The sequence below is a fragment of the Eublepharis macularius genome, chromosome 11 (assembly GCF_028583425.1).
Source record: "Eublepharis macularius isolate TG4126 chromosome 11, MPM_Emac_v1.0, whole genome shotgun sequence".
Classification (NCBI taxonomy): domain Eukaryota; kingdom Metazoa; phylum Chordata; class Lepidosauria; order Squamata; family Eublepharidae; genus Eublepharis; species Eublepharis macularius.
The window spans coordinates 33,847,283-33,867,603 of record NC_072800.1 but is presented as its reverse complement, the minus strand read 5'-3'; the positions used below and the strand labels follow the sequence as shown (position 1 = coordinate 33,867,603).

Sequence of the window (20,321 nt, the reverse complement as noted above, 5' to 3'; positions counted from 1 at the left end):
CTGACGATTTCCATGTGGAAATGCTGATTAGAATGGCATAAAATGTAAATTAAATACACAACATTATTGCTGATCATAAAGTCATTGCTCAGTAAAACAAAGCTGATGTTTTTCAAGATGTTACCCATTGAAATGTGTTTCCATCAAGTAGAACGAGCACAAAATTTTCCTAGGCCTGATGCAACTGGGCTGGTTTATACAGACGTACCAATTAAGAGCTGTAGGTACAGGACGGCTTTCTGTCCCACATCTGAGCTCTACATGCGCAAAATATACAGTGTTCAAGTTGCACGCTGATGCCCTGCCTAAAGTCAGAGAACTGGCCACACAAATTGAGTCGACATAGCTTTCATTCAAATGACTGGACGTGTGTATGTGCATAATCCCGGAGGCAAGAAGGGAGCTTCCCTTTTGGCAAGTTGAGAAGCCCTGATCCTGATTCTTGCATGTGTAGCCAGTATGATCATCTGAGCTGATCCATTGGTATTTGACTTGAATTCCAGTTTCTGTTGAAGACAATCACAGAAATCTTGCAAAGGAATATCCATAAAGCACATAATCTTTTAGAGGCCTCTGTTTGTGTGTTTACTCCTTGTAATACTTGGTTCCAGTTATATTTGTACTTTTTTGAATTCTGTGCTATAGCTTGGCTTCCTCCCCCTCATATGAAACTTCAGCAGACTGTCTCACTGTTGAAATGAGAATGCCTTTTTAAAAAAAATTGTAAGTGCTTACAAGTGTTTTATGGATCCTACCAGGCCATCAGTGAGGAATGTGAAAAATTAAAGCGGCAGGTTGAAGAGCCCAGTCGGCGAGCAGAAGCTGCTGAAGAGGCACTCAAAGACTTGCAGGTTAGCTCTTCATACGATTACAATGCACCGAAGAACTTTGGTCAACAACCGTTTGTGGCAGACTCTCTAAAGCAAGTAGGCTGTCTGGCGGTTGTGTGCACTCTCTCTTTCTCTCTCTCTCTCTCTCTCTCTCTCTCTCTCTCCCTTATACACCAGCAGCCACATATGAGGAACCTCAATGCAGGGCCTGAGAACAGCAGATTAAAAAAAATATGGCCAGGATCTAGAAATCGACACCCACCCAGTCTGCACGTGCTCTTGATTTACCCCTCCAGAGTTTTCTTCTCAGGAAGAGTGTTTTGCTGCTCTAGGCAGAAGCCAGTGTGGCATAGTGGTTAGAGCGTCTGACATAGACAGGGGAAATTCAGGTTCCATTCCCCACTCAGCCTTATGAAGCTCACTGGGCCTGTAGCTCTCTTGGTCTCATCAACTTTAGAGGGCTGTTAGGAGACTATAATGGAGGAAAGGGAGAGACATGCGCTCCGTCCTGAGCTGGAATCTGGCAGGCGGGGTGAAGGCAAGAGTTGGGTATTCTTCCTTCCTTTTGAGGGTTTTCGTTATCACAGCCTCTTCTTTCTGCTCTGTACAGATGGGGCAGCTTTTGCTGCGTCCATAGCACAAGGGAAAGGGGTCTGCTTTCAAGCACACGGTTGCCCTCATATCTTGGCCCTTCTTATCCTTACCAAGAGATTCTATTCTTCTTTAAACAGGGTCAGCTTAAGCACTTTTGGTGCCCTTGGTGCCCCACCCTGAAGTGCAGCAAGAACTTACCTCCCTCCACCTAAGGCGGGAAGCTACTGCCCTGTCCTCCTTACCCCCTCTCCCATCCCATGGTGACTTGAGGCTACTCAGCAGCGCTGTCTTCCTCTCATCCCCCTGCCACCCAGAGCACTCACCCTCCTTACCCCTTCCCTCTTCATGGAGGCATGGCATGGCAGTGCCCACCCTCCTCACCTTCCACCACAGGGACAAGGCAGGATGCTCCTTGCCCTCCTCCTTCAGCATAACAGTGAGGGAAGGAGGAAGGACTGGCTGGGCCTGCCCACCATTCCCCCAGTGGAGGAAGGAAAGAAAACAGCAGGCTCTTGTGGCTATCTCTCACGAGGGCCAGAGGATGCTTCCTGTGCTACTGCTTGTTGTGGCGTACCTGTATGCCACAAGTGGGCAGAGGGACACAAGGCTGGCTGGCGCCCCTCGACGCATCTTACAGCCTTGGTGATCACCTAGGGCTGCATCCATCTTCAGGCTCTCCCAGTTGGCTTGTAGGTCTGGAGTCTTACTTTCCCAGGCAGCCTCTGCTCCTGCTTACTGGGTTGAGTAGGCTCAGGATGCCCACTTCTTTCCCAAGGCCCCTGGGTGTTCTTTCACTTGCCCTGCATTCCAAAATAAATTTAGTTCTTTCATAGGATGCATGGCAAACTGCCCTTGTTAGATAGGTCTTACAGTTTGTTTTTATTATTTTGTAAGGCTGTCAAAAGAGACCTGTGCCATGAACTAGACCTTGCCATGGATCAAGTGACTGAATACAAAGCCGCCAAGCAGAAAAAAGAGGAGGAAGTAGAACAGCTGAAAGAAGACCTGGAAAGGTTAGAATGGGGCTTTGCATTATTTGAATGCTGTTTGAATTTTGTTGTTGTTCTAAATTGTTACATGTAGTAAAATCAAATTCTTCATCAAAATGGCCAGAATACAAATAGAATACCAGCACATTGCAGTCTGAATAAATATTTCCCAGTCCATTCCTTACCTGGGCCGTTTCCACACAGCTTACCTGTTACGCGATAACAGCGTCTTCTCGTGCGATTTTGTGCGAGATTTCTCTGTTTTCTGGAACAAGGTAAGCCGTGTGGAAACGGCCCTGGTGTTGATGTTTGTGAAGGTCGAGAAACAATGGTGGGGAGGCTTATAATCCCAGAAAAGCCCTGTCATTGCAGCTTCTGTCATACTGCATGAGCACAGAATAGGATATTGGCTGCAGAATACAACGCCTTGAGAATCTCTGCTTGCCAGTTTGTTTTTCGAAGTCTCTGGCCTTAAAGGTTACAAAAATAGTCTTGAAAGTATGTGGGCAGTTCTCTGTGAAATCTCAGAAATCAGAGTGAGGCCGAACAGGATATGTTGTATTCAAACAACAGGCTTTGATTGTCCTTCCCTGGAATTAGCAGGGACGAGCTAAATGATGTAGATGAGGCAGATAAATTCCAGTGGGCTTAATTTCTTTCTTTTTTTTTTTTTGAAAATTTTTTATTGGGTTAGGATCAATTATTTTCACATTACAATCAATTCTCCCATTTTCCAGTTTCTAACCCCCTCCCTTTCCCCCCCTTTTTGTTGGCTTCCAACAGTTTTCCAACCCTTTGTCCCTTTTCCCTTACTCCTTTTAAATTCCTCTATCTAACAAATGTATATTCTCCCTTTATTCTAAGCAATACTTCTTTAACTATTTTTAATACTCTGTACCCTAACTATGAGTCCTTATTTCCATATTGGATAAACAATTTATCCCATTTTTCATAATTCCAATTTCAAATATTTCTATAGATCAAAAACCATATAAACCATACATTCATATAAATCAAGCAATTTAACTTATACTCTATGTGTTACTCATTCTATCTTCTTCTTTCTGTTTTAGTTATATTTGATTACATTAGTATTTCTATTCCCCTTCAATAGTAAATCTATATAACTGTCCTCATATGATGTCAATCAATTTGACTCATATATATCTTCAGATAAACATATTCAGTTTGGTACATTATACAAATCTTACCAGAAAGAAAATATTATTAGTTAGTCAATCCTTATAGTTAACCCTTATGGTTAGTTATTTTCTATCAATATTCTATTTGTTATTCTATATATATCAATCTAATAACATAACTGCTTAGAGATTCACGTTTACCTCTTCTCCCCCCCGGTAAAGTCACCCCCCTCTGCATTTTATTGTACTTCAATAGTTCTCAAACTGCCACAGTTCTCCTCCCACCTCCCATTTCTTCACCAGATATTGTTTCAGCTTCTCCCAGTCTGTGTTAAACTGTCCTGGGTCAAGGTTTCTCAGTTTTCTTGTCATTTTGTCCATTTCTGCCATATACAGCAATTTGTAGATCCAGTCTTCAATAGTTGGCACTTCTTGTACTTTCCATTTTTGCGCATACAAAAGTCTAGCTGCTGCTGTCATATAAAATAACAATGTCCTGTGATGAGCTGGAATGCCCTCCATTCCCAAGTTTAGTAGCAGGAGTTCTGGGTTCTTATTGATTTGAAATTGTAAAATCTCACTTATTACTCTTATTATTTCCCCCCCAGTACTGCCTAGCTACCTCACACGTCCACCACATATGATAGAGGGAACCCTCATGTTTTTTGCATTTCCAGCATTTGTTAGAAGTGTTCAAATTCCCTAGCGCAATCTTCTTTGGTGTCATGTACCAACGGTAAATCATTTTGTAAATGTTCTCTTTGATACTAGTGCACGTCGTAATCTTCATTGTGGTCTTCCACAAGTATTCCCATGCCTCCATTGTTATTTCTTTGTTAAAATTTATGGCCCACTTCACCATTTGTACTTTAACTGTTTCATCCTCAGTATACCATTTCAACAATACTTGGTATACCTTAGATATTCCCTTCTTGTCATCTTTTAAAAGCGTCTGCTCTAGTTCCGAATTCTCTGTTCGTATACCTCCCTTTACAGAGTCCGAGTTGTAAAGATCTTTGATCTGTCTATACTGAAACCAGTCGTAATTAGGTGATAGCTCTTCCTGAGTCTTTATTTTAAGTTTAGCTGATTCTATTCAGGTTATCTCCTTGTAAGTTAAACATTGTTGCTCAGTATCGACAGCTCTCGGATCTATCACCTCATATGGAACCACCCACAAGGGGATTCCTTCTTGTAGATAGGCTCTGTACTTCTTCCAAGTTGCATATAGACTTCTCCGTATATAATGGTGCAGGAACATCGAGTTCGCTTTTACTTTATCATGCCATAGGTATGCGTGCCATCCAAAAATTTTTCTGTATCCCTCTAGGGCCAGTAATTTCTTATTTTTCAACATCATCCAGTCTTTCAGCCACACTAGGCAGATTGCATCATGATAAAGTCTTAGATTGGGCAGTTGCATTCCGCCTCTTTCTTTTGCATCTTGTAGGACTTTCATTTTCACTCGAGGCTTCTTGCCTGCCCAAACAAAGTCTGATATTTTCCCCTGCCATTTTTCAAACTGCTTGGTGTCCCTGATGATTGGTATTGTCTGTAGCAAAAACATTACTCTTAGTAACACATTCATCTTAACTGCTGCAATCCTTCCCAACCATGACAAGTTCAATCTATTCCATTTAATCAGATCTCGCTCTATCTGAGTCCATAATTTTTCATAGTTATTTTTAAATAAGTCTATGTTCTTTGCAGTCAGTTCAATTCCCAAATATTTCACCTTACTTGTTACTTCACAATCCGTTATTTCCATTAGCAATTGTTGTTTTTGCTTGGTCATGTTTTTGCATAATATCTTTGACTTCTTTTTGTTAATAAAAAAACCTGCCAAATCTCCAAACTCCTTGATCTTGTCTATCACTTTTGGCATGTTCTCCATTGGGTCCTCTACAATTAACATTATATCGTCCGCAAATGCTCTGACCTTATAAGAATAGTCCTTTATTTTTATTCCACGAATTTCTTCATCTTGTCGTATTTGTATCATCAGGATCTCCAATACCAAAATGAACAACAGCGGAGACAACGGGCAACTTTGTCTTGTTCCTTTGCTTATAGTCAATTTCTTAGTAACCTCATCATTCACCACAATTGCTGCATTCTGGTCTCTGTAGATTTCCTTAATTGCTCTAATGAATCTTTCTCCCATTTGTAGCTTTTCCATGGTGGCAAACATAAAGTCCCAGTTTAAATTGTCAAACGCTTTTTCAGCATCAACAAAGAAGAAACCAACCTCTTTATCACAACGCTTATCATAATATTCAATAGCATTGATCACTGTCCTTAAATTTTCTCTAATTTGTCTGTCTGGCAAAAAACCTGCTTGTTCCTCCTCAATAACTTCCGAAAGCCACCCCTTCAGTCTCTCCGCCAGTATCTTCGCAAAAATTTTGTAGTCATTGTTAAGTAACGATATAGGTCTGTAGTTTTTCACATTAGTCAGGTCTTGACCCTCTTTGGGGATCAATGATATATTCGCTTCATTCCAGGTATCTGGAATCCGTTGATCCTTTAAGACTCCATTGATCACCTCTTTTAGGAGTGGTGCCAGTTCGTTGGCCATTACCTTATAAAATTTAGCTGTAAGTCCGTCTGGCCCTGGCGCCTTTCCCAGATTTGCAGATTGTATTGCCTTGCTTAATTCCTCATCCGTTACTTCATTGTTCAGTCTATTTCTCCAAGCTTCCGAAATTACTGGGAGTTTCACTTTCTCCAAATATGTCGCTATTGATTCTTTGTTCACCTCTTTCTTGTTATACAACTTAGCGTAAAATTTGTAAAAGGCTCTACTAATGGTAGTCTGTTCCAGATACGTTTTATTATCTTCACAAATTTTATTTATTATTTTCCTTTCCCTTCTCTTTTTCAGTTGCCATGCCAAATACTTCCCAGGTTTATTTGCACCTTCAAACATTTTCTGATTCAGTCTTTTAAGGTTCCACTCCAATTCTTTGTTATTCATTGCTGTCAGCTGTTCTTGAAGTATTTTAATGTCCTGATATAGTTTCTTTTTCCCTGGTCTCTTTTTAACTGTATTTCTTTGGCTTTTATTTTCTCCTCGATCTCTTGTCTCTTCTCTTCTTTCTTTTTCCTGGCTCTACCATTTAAATCCATTAGTATGCCCCTTATTACCGCCTCGGCATTATTTCTACCTCCTTAGTCCATAACGCTAAGTCTTTTGAGGCCCAGATCATATCAATTCTCGATAGTGTAGAATGCCTTGCAGAGTAAAAAGTAAATTGTCTGCTTTTAGGATTTTCTCTTCTCCATACATCTTCTAAAGTCTCCTGTTGTATCAGCTCAAAAAAGAGCTTTGGTAATAGTCCTCTTTTCTTTTGTGCCATTGATGTCTTTTTATCTAATTCCAAGTTTGTCACTCCATTGAAGTCTCCAGCAAGAATTATCTGGTCGTATGAAAGGTCATCTAATTGCTTCCTCAAATCCTCAAAGAAGCTTTCTTTTGCCCCGTTAGGTGCATAAAGTCCAACTACCAATACTCTCTTTAAATTCCACGTACATTCCACTGCTATAAATCTAGCTTCCACATCTTTCATTACAAATTTTGGCTGTAGCTCCTCTTTTATATACAACACCACTCCTCTTTTTTTCTTATTAGAGGCCGCTGCAAATTCATTGCCCAATTTTTCCAATTTTAGATATTTTACATCCTGCTTTCGAATATGGGTCTCTTGTAAACACACAATATCACATTTTTGTTTTAATAGCCAGTGGAAAATACTTTTTCTCTTGTTCGGTGAATTTAGTCCATTTACATTCCAGGATAGAACTTTACACTCCATATTCATGGTCTTATTGCTGGTAAGTCCTTTTCATAGTCCCTTAAAAATCTCTCCATCTCCCGCTCAGATCTGATCCGCTTTTTGGCCCCTCCAAATTCGAAGGACACACCTTCTGGTAATTCCCATCTGTACCTGATTTTCATGTCCTTCAAAATCTGAATTAGCACTTTATATTTTTTCCGATCTAGTACCACTGATCTGGGTAGTTCCTTCATTATAATAATCGTCTTGCCATCAATCTCCAATGGATCTTGAAACTGTTTAGTCACAATCTTCTCTTTCATATTTTGAGTCGTAAACTGCACAATCACGTCTCTTGGTAATTTCCTCTGGGTTGCAATTCTCGAGTTTACACGATATACCACATCTAGGATAGCCACAACCTCCTCCTCCTCCTTCCCCAGGTATTCAGCTAACACCTCAGTCATCTGTTCTTGCGCTGTCTTTCCTTCCACTTCCGGCAAGCCGCGAAACCTCAGCTGCTTCTCCATGTGTTTGCTTTCCGCAACCGCCATTCTTCCCCTCATCAGTCTCATCTCTGTTTGTTGCGTGTCTGCTAAGTTCTCCATCGCGCCTTCTACTGCTTTAACTCTCTGCTGCGTTCCTTGTAATTCATTTTGTATTGTTTCCATACCTTTCTTCACTTCTGACAGCTCCGATTTTACTGTCTGTTTAACCTCTTTAATCAGCTCCAATTTCATGTCCTTAAGTTCTTTAATCACTTCTAAAAGTTTTTTATCCAGGTTTTCTATTGCCGATTGCCACTCTTTTTTCGACATCGTGGGGCTTGCTTTAGCTCGCTCCCACGAGTCCGCTCTCTTCCTTAACTCCGTGGCGTAAGATTTAATGTCTTTTTTAATTCAAATATCCCGGTCTTCTTGCAAAAACTAATTTTTAAAGAGTCCAAAATGTCGGGCATCTTTTCTCTATGGTTCCTCTATGATTTTTGTAATCCAAGATGGCATACTTCCTCTTCCGCTGAAGCCGCGACCCTTCCCCTTTCAAAGATGGCGATTCCCTTCTTCCTGCCCTCCGGCAAGGGCCGCTTCTCTCCAGCAACTCTATTGTTATTACGTACTTCCTGTCTCCCGATTTCCCACAGTAGGTCTCGCGATGGTATCTTTTTCTCACAGCTCCATAACCGCAAGTATTCAAAACAATAGTCCAATTTCTTTAATAACTTCTTTAAACTTAGTCTCTTTTCTCATACAACTCTTGCCGAGTCTTCCCCTCCTTGTTATTAGCCTGTTGCAGTTTGAAAATCTACTTTTACTCTTCTTTACTTTTAACAATCTGTCCTGTATCAGAAGATAGTGATCTTTACCTTCTCATTCACTTTTCTTGGGTTGTAATCGCTGTTTCGATTTAATTTCTCCTCTCCACTTCTTCCCGCGATCGAAGCTTGGGTATGTAGGTCTTATGCCAAGCAGGTTGGCCCCAGAACTGCCGCAGAGATCGTAGCCGACCTGTCGCAGGGTGGGACCTCAAGGATCGGGAGGGGACCCGTTGCGCAGAGCCCCCCCTCGTCCGAGATCAAACACACCCTAGGGTCTTGAGCGTTCTTTGCCTGCTCTCCGCCTGAGAGCAGTCGGCCGCGGGCTATATTTCCCCCGCCGGCCGCTTAAAAACGGCAGTCCGGTCAGCTCCGCAAGTGGAGCTGCTTCAGACCTCCATGAATCCCAAACCGGAAGTCCCAGTGGGCTTAATTTCTATAGGTTAGGTCATGTAGTTTATATTTGAGTTGCTTTGGCTTCTATTGTCCAGTTTTTTACCATAGAGAACCTGAACTCTGTCCATTATGTATAGCTTTACAAGGTGGAGGAAAATATGATCATCAGTTGCACATCCATTCAATATAGTTCAGTTGCTTCCAGCCATTGACCATTGCAAAAAAAGTGTTCCTCTTGAGTGTCTACAGTAGACAAGGGTGTATCCAAACCTACGTATACCAATAATTAGCTTATGTTTACTGACCAGAATCATGACACAAAAAAAGGGCTGAAAGCATTCTCTCTTGGGGGCCTCTGTATGAATAGCATGTGAATGCTCAAGTGTCGCTGCTGTCATACACACAGTCATTGCATCTTCTGTATTGCTTCAAAGTGCTAGCCATTTCAAGAATTCTTTTTAAAATCCATCTTGACAACTGCATAGATGATGGTATACTGTAAGACATTGTTGTATGGCAAAAGTAACTATTTTTGTCAACTTTTCTGTCATTAAAACTAAGAGAGGGAAGACGTGGAGAAAACTTAATCTATATTTCAACAGGGCCCAGAAGGAAGTCAACAAGGCAAATGAACAGATTCAGGACTACAATGAGAAACTTGGCAAGATGAGGTCAGACCGGGACAGCAATGACCAGAAGCTGTTGGCTGAATTAGATGACCTTACTAGAACAAAGCAGTTCCTTGAAGAACGGTTAATTGAACTTCTCAGGTCAGTAGATTTATTTTAACATAGAAGTAAAGGAGGGAACAGACTCCCTTTTCTGATTTTGAAGTCCAGTTCCCCATGTCGATGATGAAAACTGTACAGTGGACCAGGAATGAAGGGAAGACAAGGTTCTGTATATTGGGAGGAAACCCCAAGCATGCAGAAAAATATGAGTTGGCCCCTCCAACCTCCTTTCATGACAAAAAAGAAAGCCCCCCAAAAGGAGTTACTGCAGTTTGTGCCTGAATCTGGGATGCATCAGACAACCCAAAATGGCCCTCAAACCCTTACAGGAGCTTGGGCACCATTTTGGTAGCTAGCCCAGGCTAGACTGATCTTGTCGGATCTCGGATGCTAAGCAGGGTTGGCCCTGATTAGTACTTGGATGGGAGACCATGAAGGGTTGCTACGCAGAGACGGGCAGTGGCCAACCCCCTCTGAATGTCTTTTGCTTTGAAAAATCTGTGGGGTCACCATAAGCATTGCATTATGGGTCTTCAGTTGAGATCACAGGAGGCAGTGAAGAGGCATTGGCAGTGCTGGGCAGGTGGGGGGTGGTCTGAGGGGATTTGAAGTATGGGAGGGGGGACAAGGGGGGAGGCAATGAAGGGAGGGATTTAAGGGAATGAGTCTATGTGGGGAGTTCTGTCACTGTCCATCACTGAAGGGGGAAAGTAGATACTTTGGTGGAAAGGAAATGGAAAGAGGAACAAGATGGGTGGAGAAAAGGGAGGAAGGGGGAATCAGGAAAGGGGTGGTGAAGGGGGTCGTTGAGGATGATGATGAGCAGGATGTGAGGAGAACAGGGAAATGCCGCGGGGGATGGTGAAGTGACCATACAGAGGGGGAAAGAGGTGGCAGAATAAAAGAGAGGAGAAAGACAAAACAGCATAGAAGGAGAAAGGGAAAAGAAAACCTGTAGCAAAGGGAAAGGGAAGCAGATATCTAACACATGGGAAAGGATTCTTCCCCATCATTGATCCAGAGGAATTAGCCATGTTAGTCTGTAGTCGCAAAATAGTAAAGAGTCCAGTAGCACCTTTAAGACCAACCAACTTTATTGTAGCATAAGCTTTAGAGAACCACAATTCTCTTCATCAGATGAGCATAGAGAGCTGTGGTTCTCGAAAACTTATGCTACAATAAAATTGGTTAGTCTTAAAGGTGCTACTGGACTCTTTACTATTCCCCATCATGGGCCCCATCTTGCAGTTTGCACAGAGAGCTGAATGTAATGGGGACACAAAAAGCGAGCTGAAAACTGTCCGCAACATTTTGCTACAGGTCCCCACTTGATCATTTCAATTTCCTATGCGAACTGCTATGAGATTTCTGCCTTTGTCATGTCTTCACACCAGGCACCACTGCAGACTTTTGAAATTAGCTTCTTTGTCACGTTGGAGACAGCTGCCTCGGCACTTGTTAAATCCTGTGGTTTGTGGGTCAGGCTTGACATTTTAAGGTGTAGGCAACTATTTTAGCTAACACCTTAAAATGATCAAGCTAGCACAAAAAGCCAAAATAGATTTGTATGTGCGTTTTGTAAGACATGTCCCATCCTTTTGTGTGTGCTTTTTACACACCTTTATAGATATAGTCTCACAGACTTTTTTTTAGTGTTTTCTTGGTCTGAAATGTTAAGTATGGGGGATTTTGATCTTTTACTTGTTCATGACTATGGCTCTGAGGCCAGCTCCACACCTCTTGTGTTCTGTAGCTACTAGAGCTGTAACATATGAAGCGTGCCTCTGTGTCCATTGGTTTCATCTCAAGTGAGCCAGTTTGGTGTAGTGGTTAAGAGCACGGGACTCTAATCTGGAGAGCCGGGTTTGATTCCCCACTCCTCTGCCTGAAGCCAGCTGGGTGACCTTGGGCTAGACACAGCTCTCTGGTGCTCTCTCAGCCCCACCCACCTCACAGGGTGTTTTGTTGTGGGGATAATAATGACATACTTTGTAAACCGCTCCAAGTGGGCATTAAGTTGTCCTGAAGGGCAGTATATAAATCGAATGTTGTTGTTGTTAAGTGGAAACAGACTGCAGGATCCATACTGGTCCTTGATCCCCAGCACTGTGTCTCACCTGTGAAAAACATTACTTAAAAGCAACCCCAGATTATGAGCACCATGTAATGACCATGCTATGCTCATGGAGTATTTGACTTGACTTTTCTGCATCCAGCTCCCGTAAGCCAATCACAGACTGCTTTGGAAACTGCTCATATCCATAAAAGCCATGTGACATGGGAAGCTGCTGCTGGAGAAAAAGGAAACAGTATCAGGTCCCCTTCTGTTCACAGAACTATGGTGGTTCTGCGGTTCTTTGGCTCCGGCCAGAGTTTTCACCCAGTAAACTTACAAAGCTTATGGTGTAGATGCCACATAGCGAATTCGATTTGGGTTTGCTATGTTGGACCTTGAGGGTTTTTTTAAAAAAAACACAAAATCTTGAGTTCCCAGATGAATCTCTTTATTTACTTGCTTGTTTATTTTCACACACACTTTTGAAAGGGACAAAGATGCCCTTTGGCAGAAGTCCGATGCTCTAGAGTTCCAGCAGAAGCTCACCGCAGAGCAAAGATGGTTGGGGGATGCAGAGGTCAGCTGCTGCCAAGACTGCCAAAAGGAATTTGGCTGGATGAATCGCCGACACCATTGCAGGTCAGTAAGCAAGGGCTTGGGAACGACTGTAGTTAGGCGAGTGAGTAATGGCTGGCACTATTTTAACTATTTTTACAAGGATTATTTTATCACACCTGTCCTCTGAACAGCTTAGGGAACTGTACACAGTTGTGCCCCTCTTGGCTTTATCCTCACAACCTGTTGAGATTAGGCTGATAGGTAGCATCTGGCCAAATATTACCCAATAAACATTCCAAACACTACACCATGCTGGTTTTCTATAGTAATTAGGATTTATACAAATTCTGATCTGAAATGGATTTCTGAATTCATTTGGGTTTCGTTCTGAGGAAAATGGGGCAGACAGCAGAGACGGGGGTGGGGGTGGTATAGAAGAATCTATATCACTTCCACTTGTTTCCGGCTGTTCCCCTCTGCACTGCCCTTGGATGTCTTTGTGCATTCTCTCTCAGTCGTGCTGCATGGTGGGTTTTGTATCATCAGCGAGATCAATGAAATGATGCAGCTATGAATACAGTGGATTACAAAATGCTAATCAGTGCTGCACTGTACATATTAATGAAGGTTCCAAATATGTTACACATATTCAAGTGAGGTCTGTTGTGACATGAATTTGTATGGATGTGTGAACAGCATATATCACAAATGTTATTACACTTGTGTAAAAATATATATATATCACTTGCAGCTTTGTACATTTTGCCTTTGGATTTCTCTGGATGTGTGTAATAGTTTTGACTCTTTATTAATGTACACAGGGTAGTGAAAATTAATATTTTGTAATTTGTGTTATTACACATTGTGTTCCTCCTTTTTTGCTATTAAACATGAACATCAGGGGCTAATATATGGTAGATTTCTAGTACAAATTTTCCCATTAGAGTATTCCAGTCACTGCAGAAATTGTTGTTAATAACTGAACACACACTAAAAGGTGCATCACAGTCTTGAGTTATGCTCTTGGGTGAAAGAACCAGAGTGGTGTAGTGGTTAGATTTCTGGACTAGGGATATGTGAGATCCATGTTCAAATCCCCACGCTGCCGAGGAAGCTCACTGGGTGACTTTGGACCAGTCATACTTTCTCAGCCTTACCTACTTCGTAGGATTGTAGTGACGAAAAATGGAGGAGAGGCGAATGATGTAAGCCACTTTGGGCCCATGTCAGGGAGAAAGATGGGGTATAAGTGAAGTAAATAAATAAATGAAATGTTCCATGTTTGGGTGTTTTCCTAATGAAATGGCATATTGTAGACATCTTTTAAAAAGACCCCAGTGGCGCAGAGTGGTAAGCTGCAGTACTGCAGCCCAAGCTCTGCTCACGACCTGAGTTCGATCCTGGCGGAAGCTGAGTTCAGGTAGCTGGCTCAAGGTTGACTCAGCCTTCCATCCTTTTGAGGTCAGTAAAATGAGTACCCAGTTTCCTGGGCGTAAAGTGCAGATGACTGGGGAAGGCAATGGCAAACCACCCATTAAAAAAAAGTCTACCAAGAAACATTGTGATGCGACGTCCCCCCATGGGTCAGTAATGACTCGGTGCTTGCACGGGGGGCTACCTTTACCTTTATAGACATCTTTTGACTCAATGAATACTTTCAAACTATTTCTTCCTCACCAATGTTCTTTGTTTCTAGTTTAGTTAAGTAAAACTTCATGAAATACCTTTGCTCGTATTGAGATGCTGCAATTGCCTAATAGTTTAATCGACTGAATAAGTGGTTCAAGACAATGTCATTACTGAAAAGCCTTTAATGGGTTTGACAGCCTTAGTTAAACATGATGAAGCCTTGGGGACTTTTTGTATCACCAGCGGGTACTCCTGAGTAAATATTGTGTGATGATGGTACATCATCGTAGTACAAGAACTTAGAAGCTAAGATATTTACCACGTACTCTGCCCTCCCCCTCCCCCAAGTATTCTGAATTCTTGGCAAGTGCATGGATGTAAGTGTGTGCTTGAGTTAGAGATAGATTGCTCAGTCAAGAAGGGCAATTTTATTTGGAGAACTGGATAAAATAGGGATCTGGCACGTATATACATTTAACTGTGATTAAAGCTTTGCCATTTATTTCAAAGAAAAGCCAGACATGTTATTGTGCTAAAAAAAAATCATCCTTTAAATGTTTTCATTTAGAATTTACATGGAAGACCTTCTCCTTTGTTTTAAAAATGATTATTTTTAGACTTTGTGGACGCATTTTCTGCTATTACTGTTGCAACCACTATGCCATGTCGAAACACACTGGCAAGAAAGAGCGCTGCTGTCGAGCTTGCTTTAAGAAATCAAATGTTGCCTCGGGTGACTCCGGATCCAATGCAAGCCAAGAAGAACCATTGAGTCTGTTCACCTCACCGTTGTCTCTGGTTCGTAAAGTGATTGGTGAGTCCCCTTATGTATAGTCATGGGAGTCAGTTCCCCAGTAGATGTTTTGTGGCTGTATGAAAAGCTTACATAATAGAACTAACACTGGAGTATTCCCTAATGCAGAACAGTCTTCCTTAAGGAAATTACAGTTATATTATAAAATTCTGGATGAAGACATTCTAAAACAACTTCTGCTGGGTTTGATCCAGCCGCCATCTATCTCACTCAGTTCCCCTCCTTTCTCCATCCCCTATTCCACATGGCTTTTGTCCATGTAGTTCCCATGATCCCCTAACATAGCCCTTTCTGGTATTCAAAGGGGACCCTTCCTCTCTTTTTCACCAGTAGAAAAACTGATTGGATTCAACCCATTTTCTTTAAGCAGCGGCATTTTAATATAAGTATGTTATTTTGCCCAGACAATGAGATACAATCTTTGTTCCCTTATTAGGTATTCTCTTTTACATGGAACAGTACTGTATCTTTTCTCATAGATGAAGATAGTATATTAGCAAAGAGAAGTTGCAAGCAGCCTGCTAGTCCAATAGTAAAATCCACAACGCAGAACACAGTCTACTTAGTAACTTTTATTGGGACTAGCCAAACGGCACATAACAGTGTGTGAGCCTGGAAAACTCACACAGTTATGTGTGATTTGGTTGGTACTAATAAAAGTATTGTGTGGACTGTGTTCTGTATTTTTGAATACTAGTAAATAGTAGTGTGACAAATACAGTATATGCATAAAATGATAAGAGTAGTAGCTTACGAGAAATTACTGCTCCTGCCATTCAGTTCACCCTTATTTACCACAAGAATCAGTAACTTCTCAGTTGCTAAATCTTTGCCAGATATGGCATAGGTTTCCAGGCTTTCCCCCTATAAGAATGAGAATATAAAGATGTATACAACTCTTCTAGGTACAATTAACATGAAACTTGTTACCTGGCCAGATTTCTGTGGAACAGCAGGATTTAAGTTCAGTGGCACCTTAGAGACCAACAAGATTTTTCAAAGCTTTCAAGAGTCAAAGCTCCCTTCTTTAGGTACAGTATCTGAAGAAGGGAACTTCGGCTTGTGAAATCTTATACCCTTGAAAAATCTAGTCGGTCTCTAAGGTGCCACTGGACTCAAATCCTGCTGTTCCACTGCAGACCAACACAGCTACCTACTAGAAAAGATTTCTGTGGAAGATCCTTTCAGCTCCTTGGATTCTGGCTGCTTTCCCTTTGCTCTGCTATCTCTTCCCCTGAGATCACAATGCTGCAGATCCACTGTGAGTGAAGTGCCTTTGCCCAAGAGCATCAAGAAGATAGGCTGTCAATGTTATCTCACTTTCCTGTTTCATTCATGGTTATGCTGCATCATGGATATTTTAGGCTTATAGGCAGGACGGGGAAGGGGGGCAGTCAAAATACGTTTCTGTAGAAACAGGTTCTGCCTTGGTGGGATCTCATATTTTTGTTCCTTAATTCCAGTTCAGGAGAATTTGATGGCAGTGTCCTTATGAAGGATAGGTAGGTGGATGGATTCTTATGCAGCCAAATTCTGTTCTTGCACAGTAAACTGCCAGAATACCAAATTCCAACTGTGCAGATAACAGTACTGGGGATTCAGAGTCTTTCCAGCTCTATAAACATTATAAAAACTTAACCCCTTTCCTTTCCTCTTAATCGCCTTCCCCTCTTTTTTGATACAGTTACAACTGAAGCTTCCAAGCCCACCGATGAAGCCCCATTTGATATAATTACAGATGAGGAAGTGGGCCAATTACAGGACGAGGACTCTGTTCATAACGAAAGCCATACTGAAGAAGAATCCCTGGAGCGTAGTGTGACTGATCTGTGAGTAAACATTAGTTAAACAAAGTCATTAAGGAATCTAGGCCAAGTAGCCTTCTTCAGAACTTCAGAAGCTCTTCATTCAGTGTTACAGTGTTATGTTACAGTGTTACATAAAGCTGGTGCAGAGTTTAGAGCATCAGGTGAGGATCTGGGGAAACCAGGTTCGAATCCCCACTTTGCCAAGCTTGTTGGGTGACCTTGGGCCAGTTACTTGCTCTCAGCCTAGCCTACCTCACAGGGGTGTAATTGTGAGGATAAAATAGAGGAGGGGAAAATAATGTTGTAAGCTACTGTGGGATGGTTGTTGTGGGTTGTTGTGGGCAAAACGTCAGGAACTACAATGCCAAGACCACGGCAATACAGCCCGGAAAACCCACAACAACCATCGTTCTCCAGCCGTGAAAGCCTTCGACACTACTGTGGGATCCTCGTTGTGGAAAAAAGTGGGGTATAAGTATCTATATAAATACATAAAGTTGGAGGAAGGCTCAACAATTTGCTGATCAGAGTGAATGGATACATGCCAGTATTTTATAGTTCAGAGTTTTTGTTTTAATTTGAGAATTAGTTTGAGAGCCTTTCAAACCGGGATTGCCCACAGCTTCAAACCATAATTTGCAATCCTGGTCTGGAGTGCAAATACAAACTATTGTTTGCTGGTTTGGTTATAGCAGCAAAACTGAATTGCACTGAACAGGAAATTACAAACTGAATTGGAGCACATGAGGGAAGAAGGCAGGGAAGGAGTACGTGAGTCTATGGTTCCTTTGCATAGCACCACACCAGAATTCTGCTATTGAACTGACAAAGGGAAGAATTTCATTTGTGTGCATATGGTTTGAGGATTAGACACTAATACATTGGCAACAGTTGAGTTTAGCTTCACTGCATGTGTAAGATGTTGGTTTTTTAAAAAAAAAATTGGGTTTACTGAAGCATGTTGAATTTCAAGGTGTTTTTTCATCTTGAAGTGTGGGATATAGAATCCGGACAGCAGAATTCTGTATGGCAGCTTGGTTAATGGTATCAGTTTCCTCACTGGTGATACTAATAGAAAATAATGAACCTGTGATGTAAAAAAGGGGACGCTCAAGGTCCATCACATACTTATTGACCCTTTGGGTACCACGGTTGAGTAGATTATGACTACGGCCCTTGGCAATGCAAGTTCCTCGTTTTATTGTTGAAATCGTTTTCTAAAGAAACTGCCCCATACAAACCTTCCTGCCCTTTACATCCAAAGGAGTCAGGGAGTGATGAAAACGGCACATCCGCAAAGTTAGCGAAGACTGTGCGGCTTCAAAAAAGCACAAGAAAAAAGAGAATAGATAAGAAAAAGGCCAGAGTGAGCAAAAAGAAAGGTCAAGGGTCTGGCTCAGTGTAAGACAGCTTCATGTGTTCATGTGGAGGCCACTCATACAAGCTTTCCTCATCAATGAAGTGGGGCTGAGTGTATGCAGATGTGGAGGATATGCAGGCAGGCCTCTAGTGGAGCACCTCTGCCACATGTTCTTTAGATCGGTGGTAGAAGGATAGGTATCCGTCTATTTCACCACCACTTAAAGAAGAGAGGATCCATGGATGATGTACAGGCACTTGCGGTTTAAATTAGGACTTTAAATTAGCAGATGCAGTAGCATAGTTGTTAAGTGGTTAGGATGCGGATCAGCTCTCGGCTGGTTCAAATCCCTCTCCTGCTAATGAGCTCAGCAGGTGGCCTTGGGTAAGCAGCTCCTCTCAGCCCCAACTTCTCAGCTGTATTATGAAGATAATAATAACGCTGACTTTGTTCACTGCACTGAGGGGGGTATTAATCGGTTTAGAAGAACAGTATATAAGCACACTGTCGTTGTTGCTAACATTTGATAGGCACCACCCCAAATCTGCTTTCCTGAAGAATATTGCTGGTTGCTTTGGGATATTTACTTTACCGTTCTGTTTGTAGGAACACAGAAAAAGAAAACTTATTTGTGCATAGGTCATTTCTTGTTTATTGTTTACTTTTCCTCTTTGCTTTTCCTCTCTTACACCAGTTTGGTGTAGTGGTTAAGAGTAGCAGGACTCTAGTGTGGAGAACTGGGTTTGATTCCTCACTCCTCCACTTGAAGCCAGCTGGGTGATTTTGGGTCAGTCACAGCTCTCAGCGCCGGATCTAGGGTTGCCTGTGCCCAGGGCAACCCTAGGCTGACCACCTCGTGTGCATGCGCAGTGCGCACGCGCACCCCGCGCTGCATGATGACGTCACTTTGGTGACGTCATCGTGCAGGGCGGAATGACGGAGGCAGTGTGCGGGGCTGGGTAGCCGCCCGCACCATTCGTCTCCTCGCAGGCAAATGGTGCAGGCGGCCTCGCAGCCCCACTCGCTGCCTTTCGCCTGCCCCGCAGGACAGGGGGTGGCCGGCTTGCCGCGCACCCTCTGCCCTGCAGGGCAGGCAAAAGGCAGCGCAGTCACCCGCGCCATTCGCCTGCCCCACGGGACAGGGGGCAGCTGCCCCCCCTGTCCTGCGGGGCAGGTGAATGGCGTGTGCGGCCCCACAGCCCCCCGCGCTGCCTTTTGCCTGTCCTGCAGGACAGGGGGTGCGCGGCAAGCCGGCCGCCCCCTGTCCTGCTGAGCAGGCGAAAGGCAGCGCAGGGGGCTGCGAGGCTGCCCGCACTGCTGCCTGAGCCCTCTGGCTGCTGGCAGCTGCTCCCAGCGCCCCCTCCCTGGTGGTGCTGGGAGCAGACTATCCCCCCTTCCCCCCCTTGATCCGGCCCTGACAGCTCTTTCAAAGTTCTCTCAGCCCCACCCACCTCACAGGATGATCGTTGTGAGGATAATAATAACACACTTTGTGTACCACTATGAGTGGGCATTAAGTTGTCCTGAAGGGCAGTATATAAATCAAATGTTGTTGTTATTAATTTGTTTGCATTCTATGGCAGAATTTGAAATTTTGTGTTCACCTTCTTTCATAAGGGGTTGACTGAGAATAACAACAACAACAACATTCAGGACAATTTAACACCCAGTCAGAGCGTTTTACAAAGTATGCTATTATTATCCCCATAACAAAACACCATGTGAGGTGGGTGGGGCTGAGGGAGCTCCTAGAAACTGTTACTGACCCAAGGTCGCCCAGCTGGCTTCAAGTGGAGAAGTGGGGAATCAAACCCCGTTCTCCAAATTAGAGTCCTGCGCTCTTAACCACCACACCAAAGTGGCTGGGAAGGGAAGATGGTAGTGGTGGTGACTTGTGGTGAGCGTCTGCCTCAGACCTCTGCCTATGCTCTTTTGCTTTGCTTCTGGCTCTATTTGATGAGAAGAACTGAAGCTTCCATCTTTTGCTTTGCTGTTTTGTGCACCCTTTACCAGGGACCTTTGCTTGCTACGATTGAGAGACCAACTTGCTTTGCCTCCTAAGAATTCAGTGTGGTATGTAGAGGTTACTGCTGTAGGTTTTTTCGTTTGTGCTCACCTTGTGTCTTGTGTGTTATAACCTTGCACGTTGAATTAATAAACCTTTATATTTTTACCTTGGGTGGGTTATTAAGACTGGGGGCCAAGCTACAAGTGATGAATGACACTTGAACGGCAAGTACATTTCTCCCTGTTCACTTGCGCTCCAATCAATCCACTTGCCGTTCAAGTGTCATTCGTCACTTGTAGCTTGGCCCTCTGAAGCCTC

General features: G+C 42.9%; 1 protein-coding gene across 3 annotated transcripts in view; it reads left to right on the top strand.

The window, feature by feature from the left end:
- Nucleotides 1–20,321, top strand: part of FYCO1 (FYVE and coiled-coil domain autophagy adaptor 1) — an 80,217-nt gene that overhangs the window by 24,469 nt on the left and 35,427 nt on the right. For all 3 annotated transcript variants that reach the window (XM_054991171.1, XM_054991172.1, XM_054991170.1), the window contains exons 9-14: nucleotides 759–851; nucleotides 2,319–2,437; nucleotides 9,642–9,809; nucleotides 12,316–12,465; nucleotides 14,631–14,827; nucleotides 16,512–16,656. In XM_054991171.1, the coding sequence (XP_054847146.1) occupies nucleotides 759–851; nucleotides 2,319–2,437; nucleotides 9,642–9,809; nucleotides 12,316–12,465; nucleotides 14,631–14,827; nucleotides 16,512–16,656 (872 nt within the window). The remainder of the gene's footprint in view (nucleotides 1–758; nucleotides 852–2,318; nucleotides 2,438–9,641; nucleotides 9,810–12,315; nucleotides 12,466–14,630; nucleotides 14,828–16,511; nucleotides 16,657–20,321) is intronic.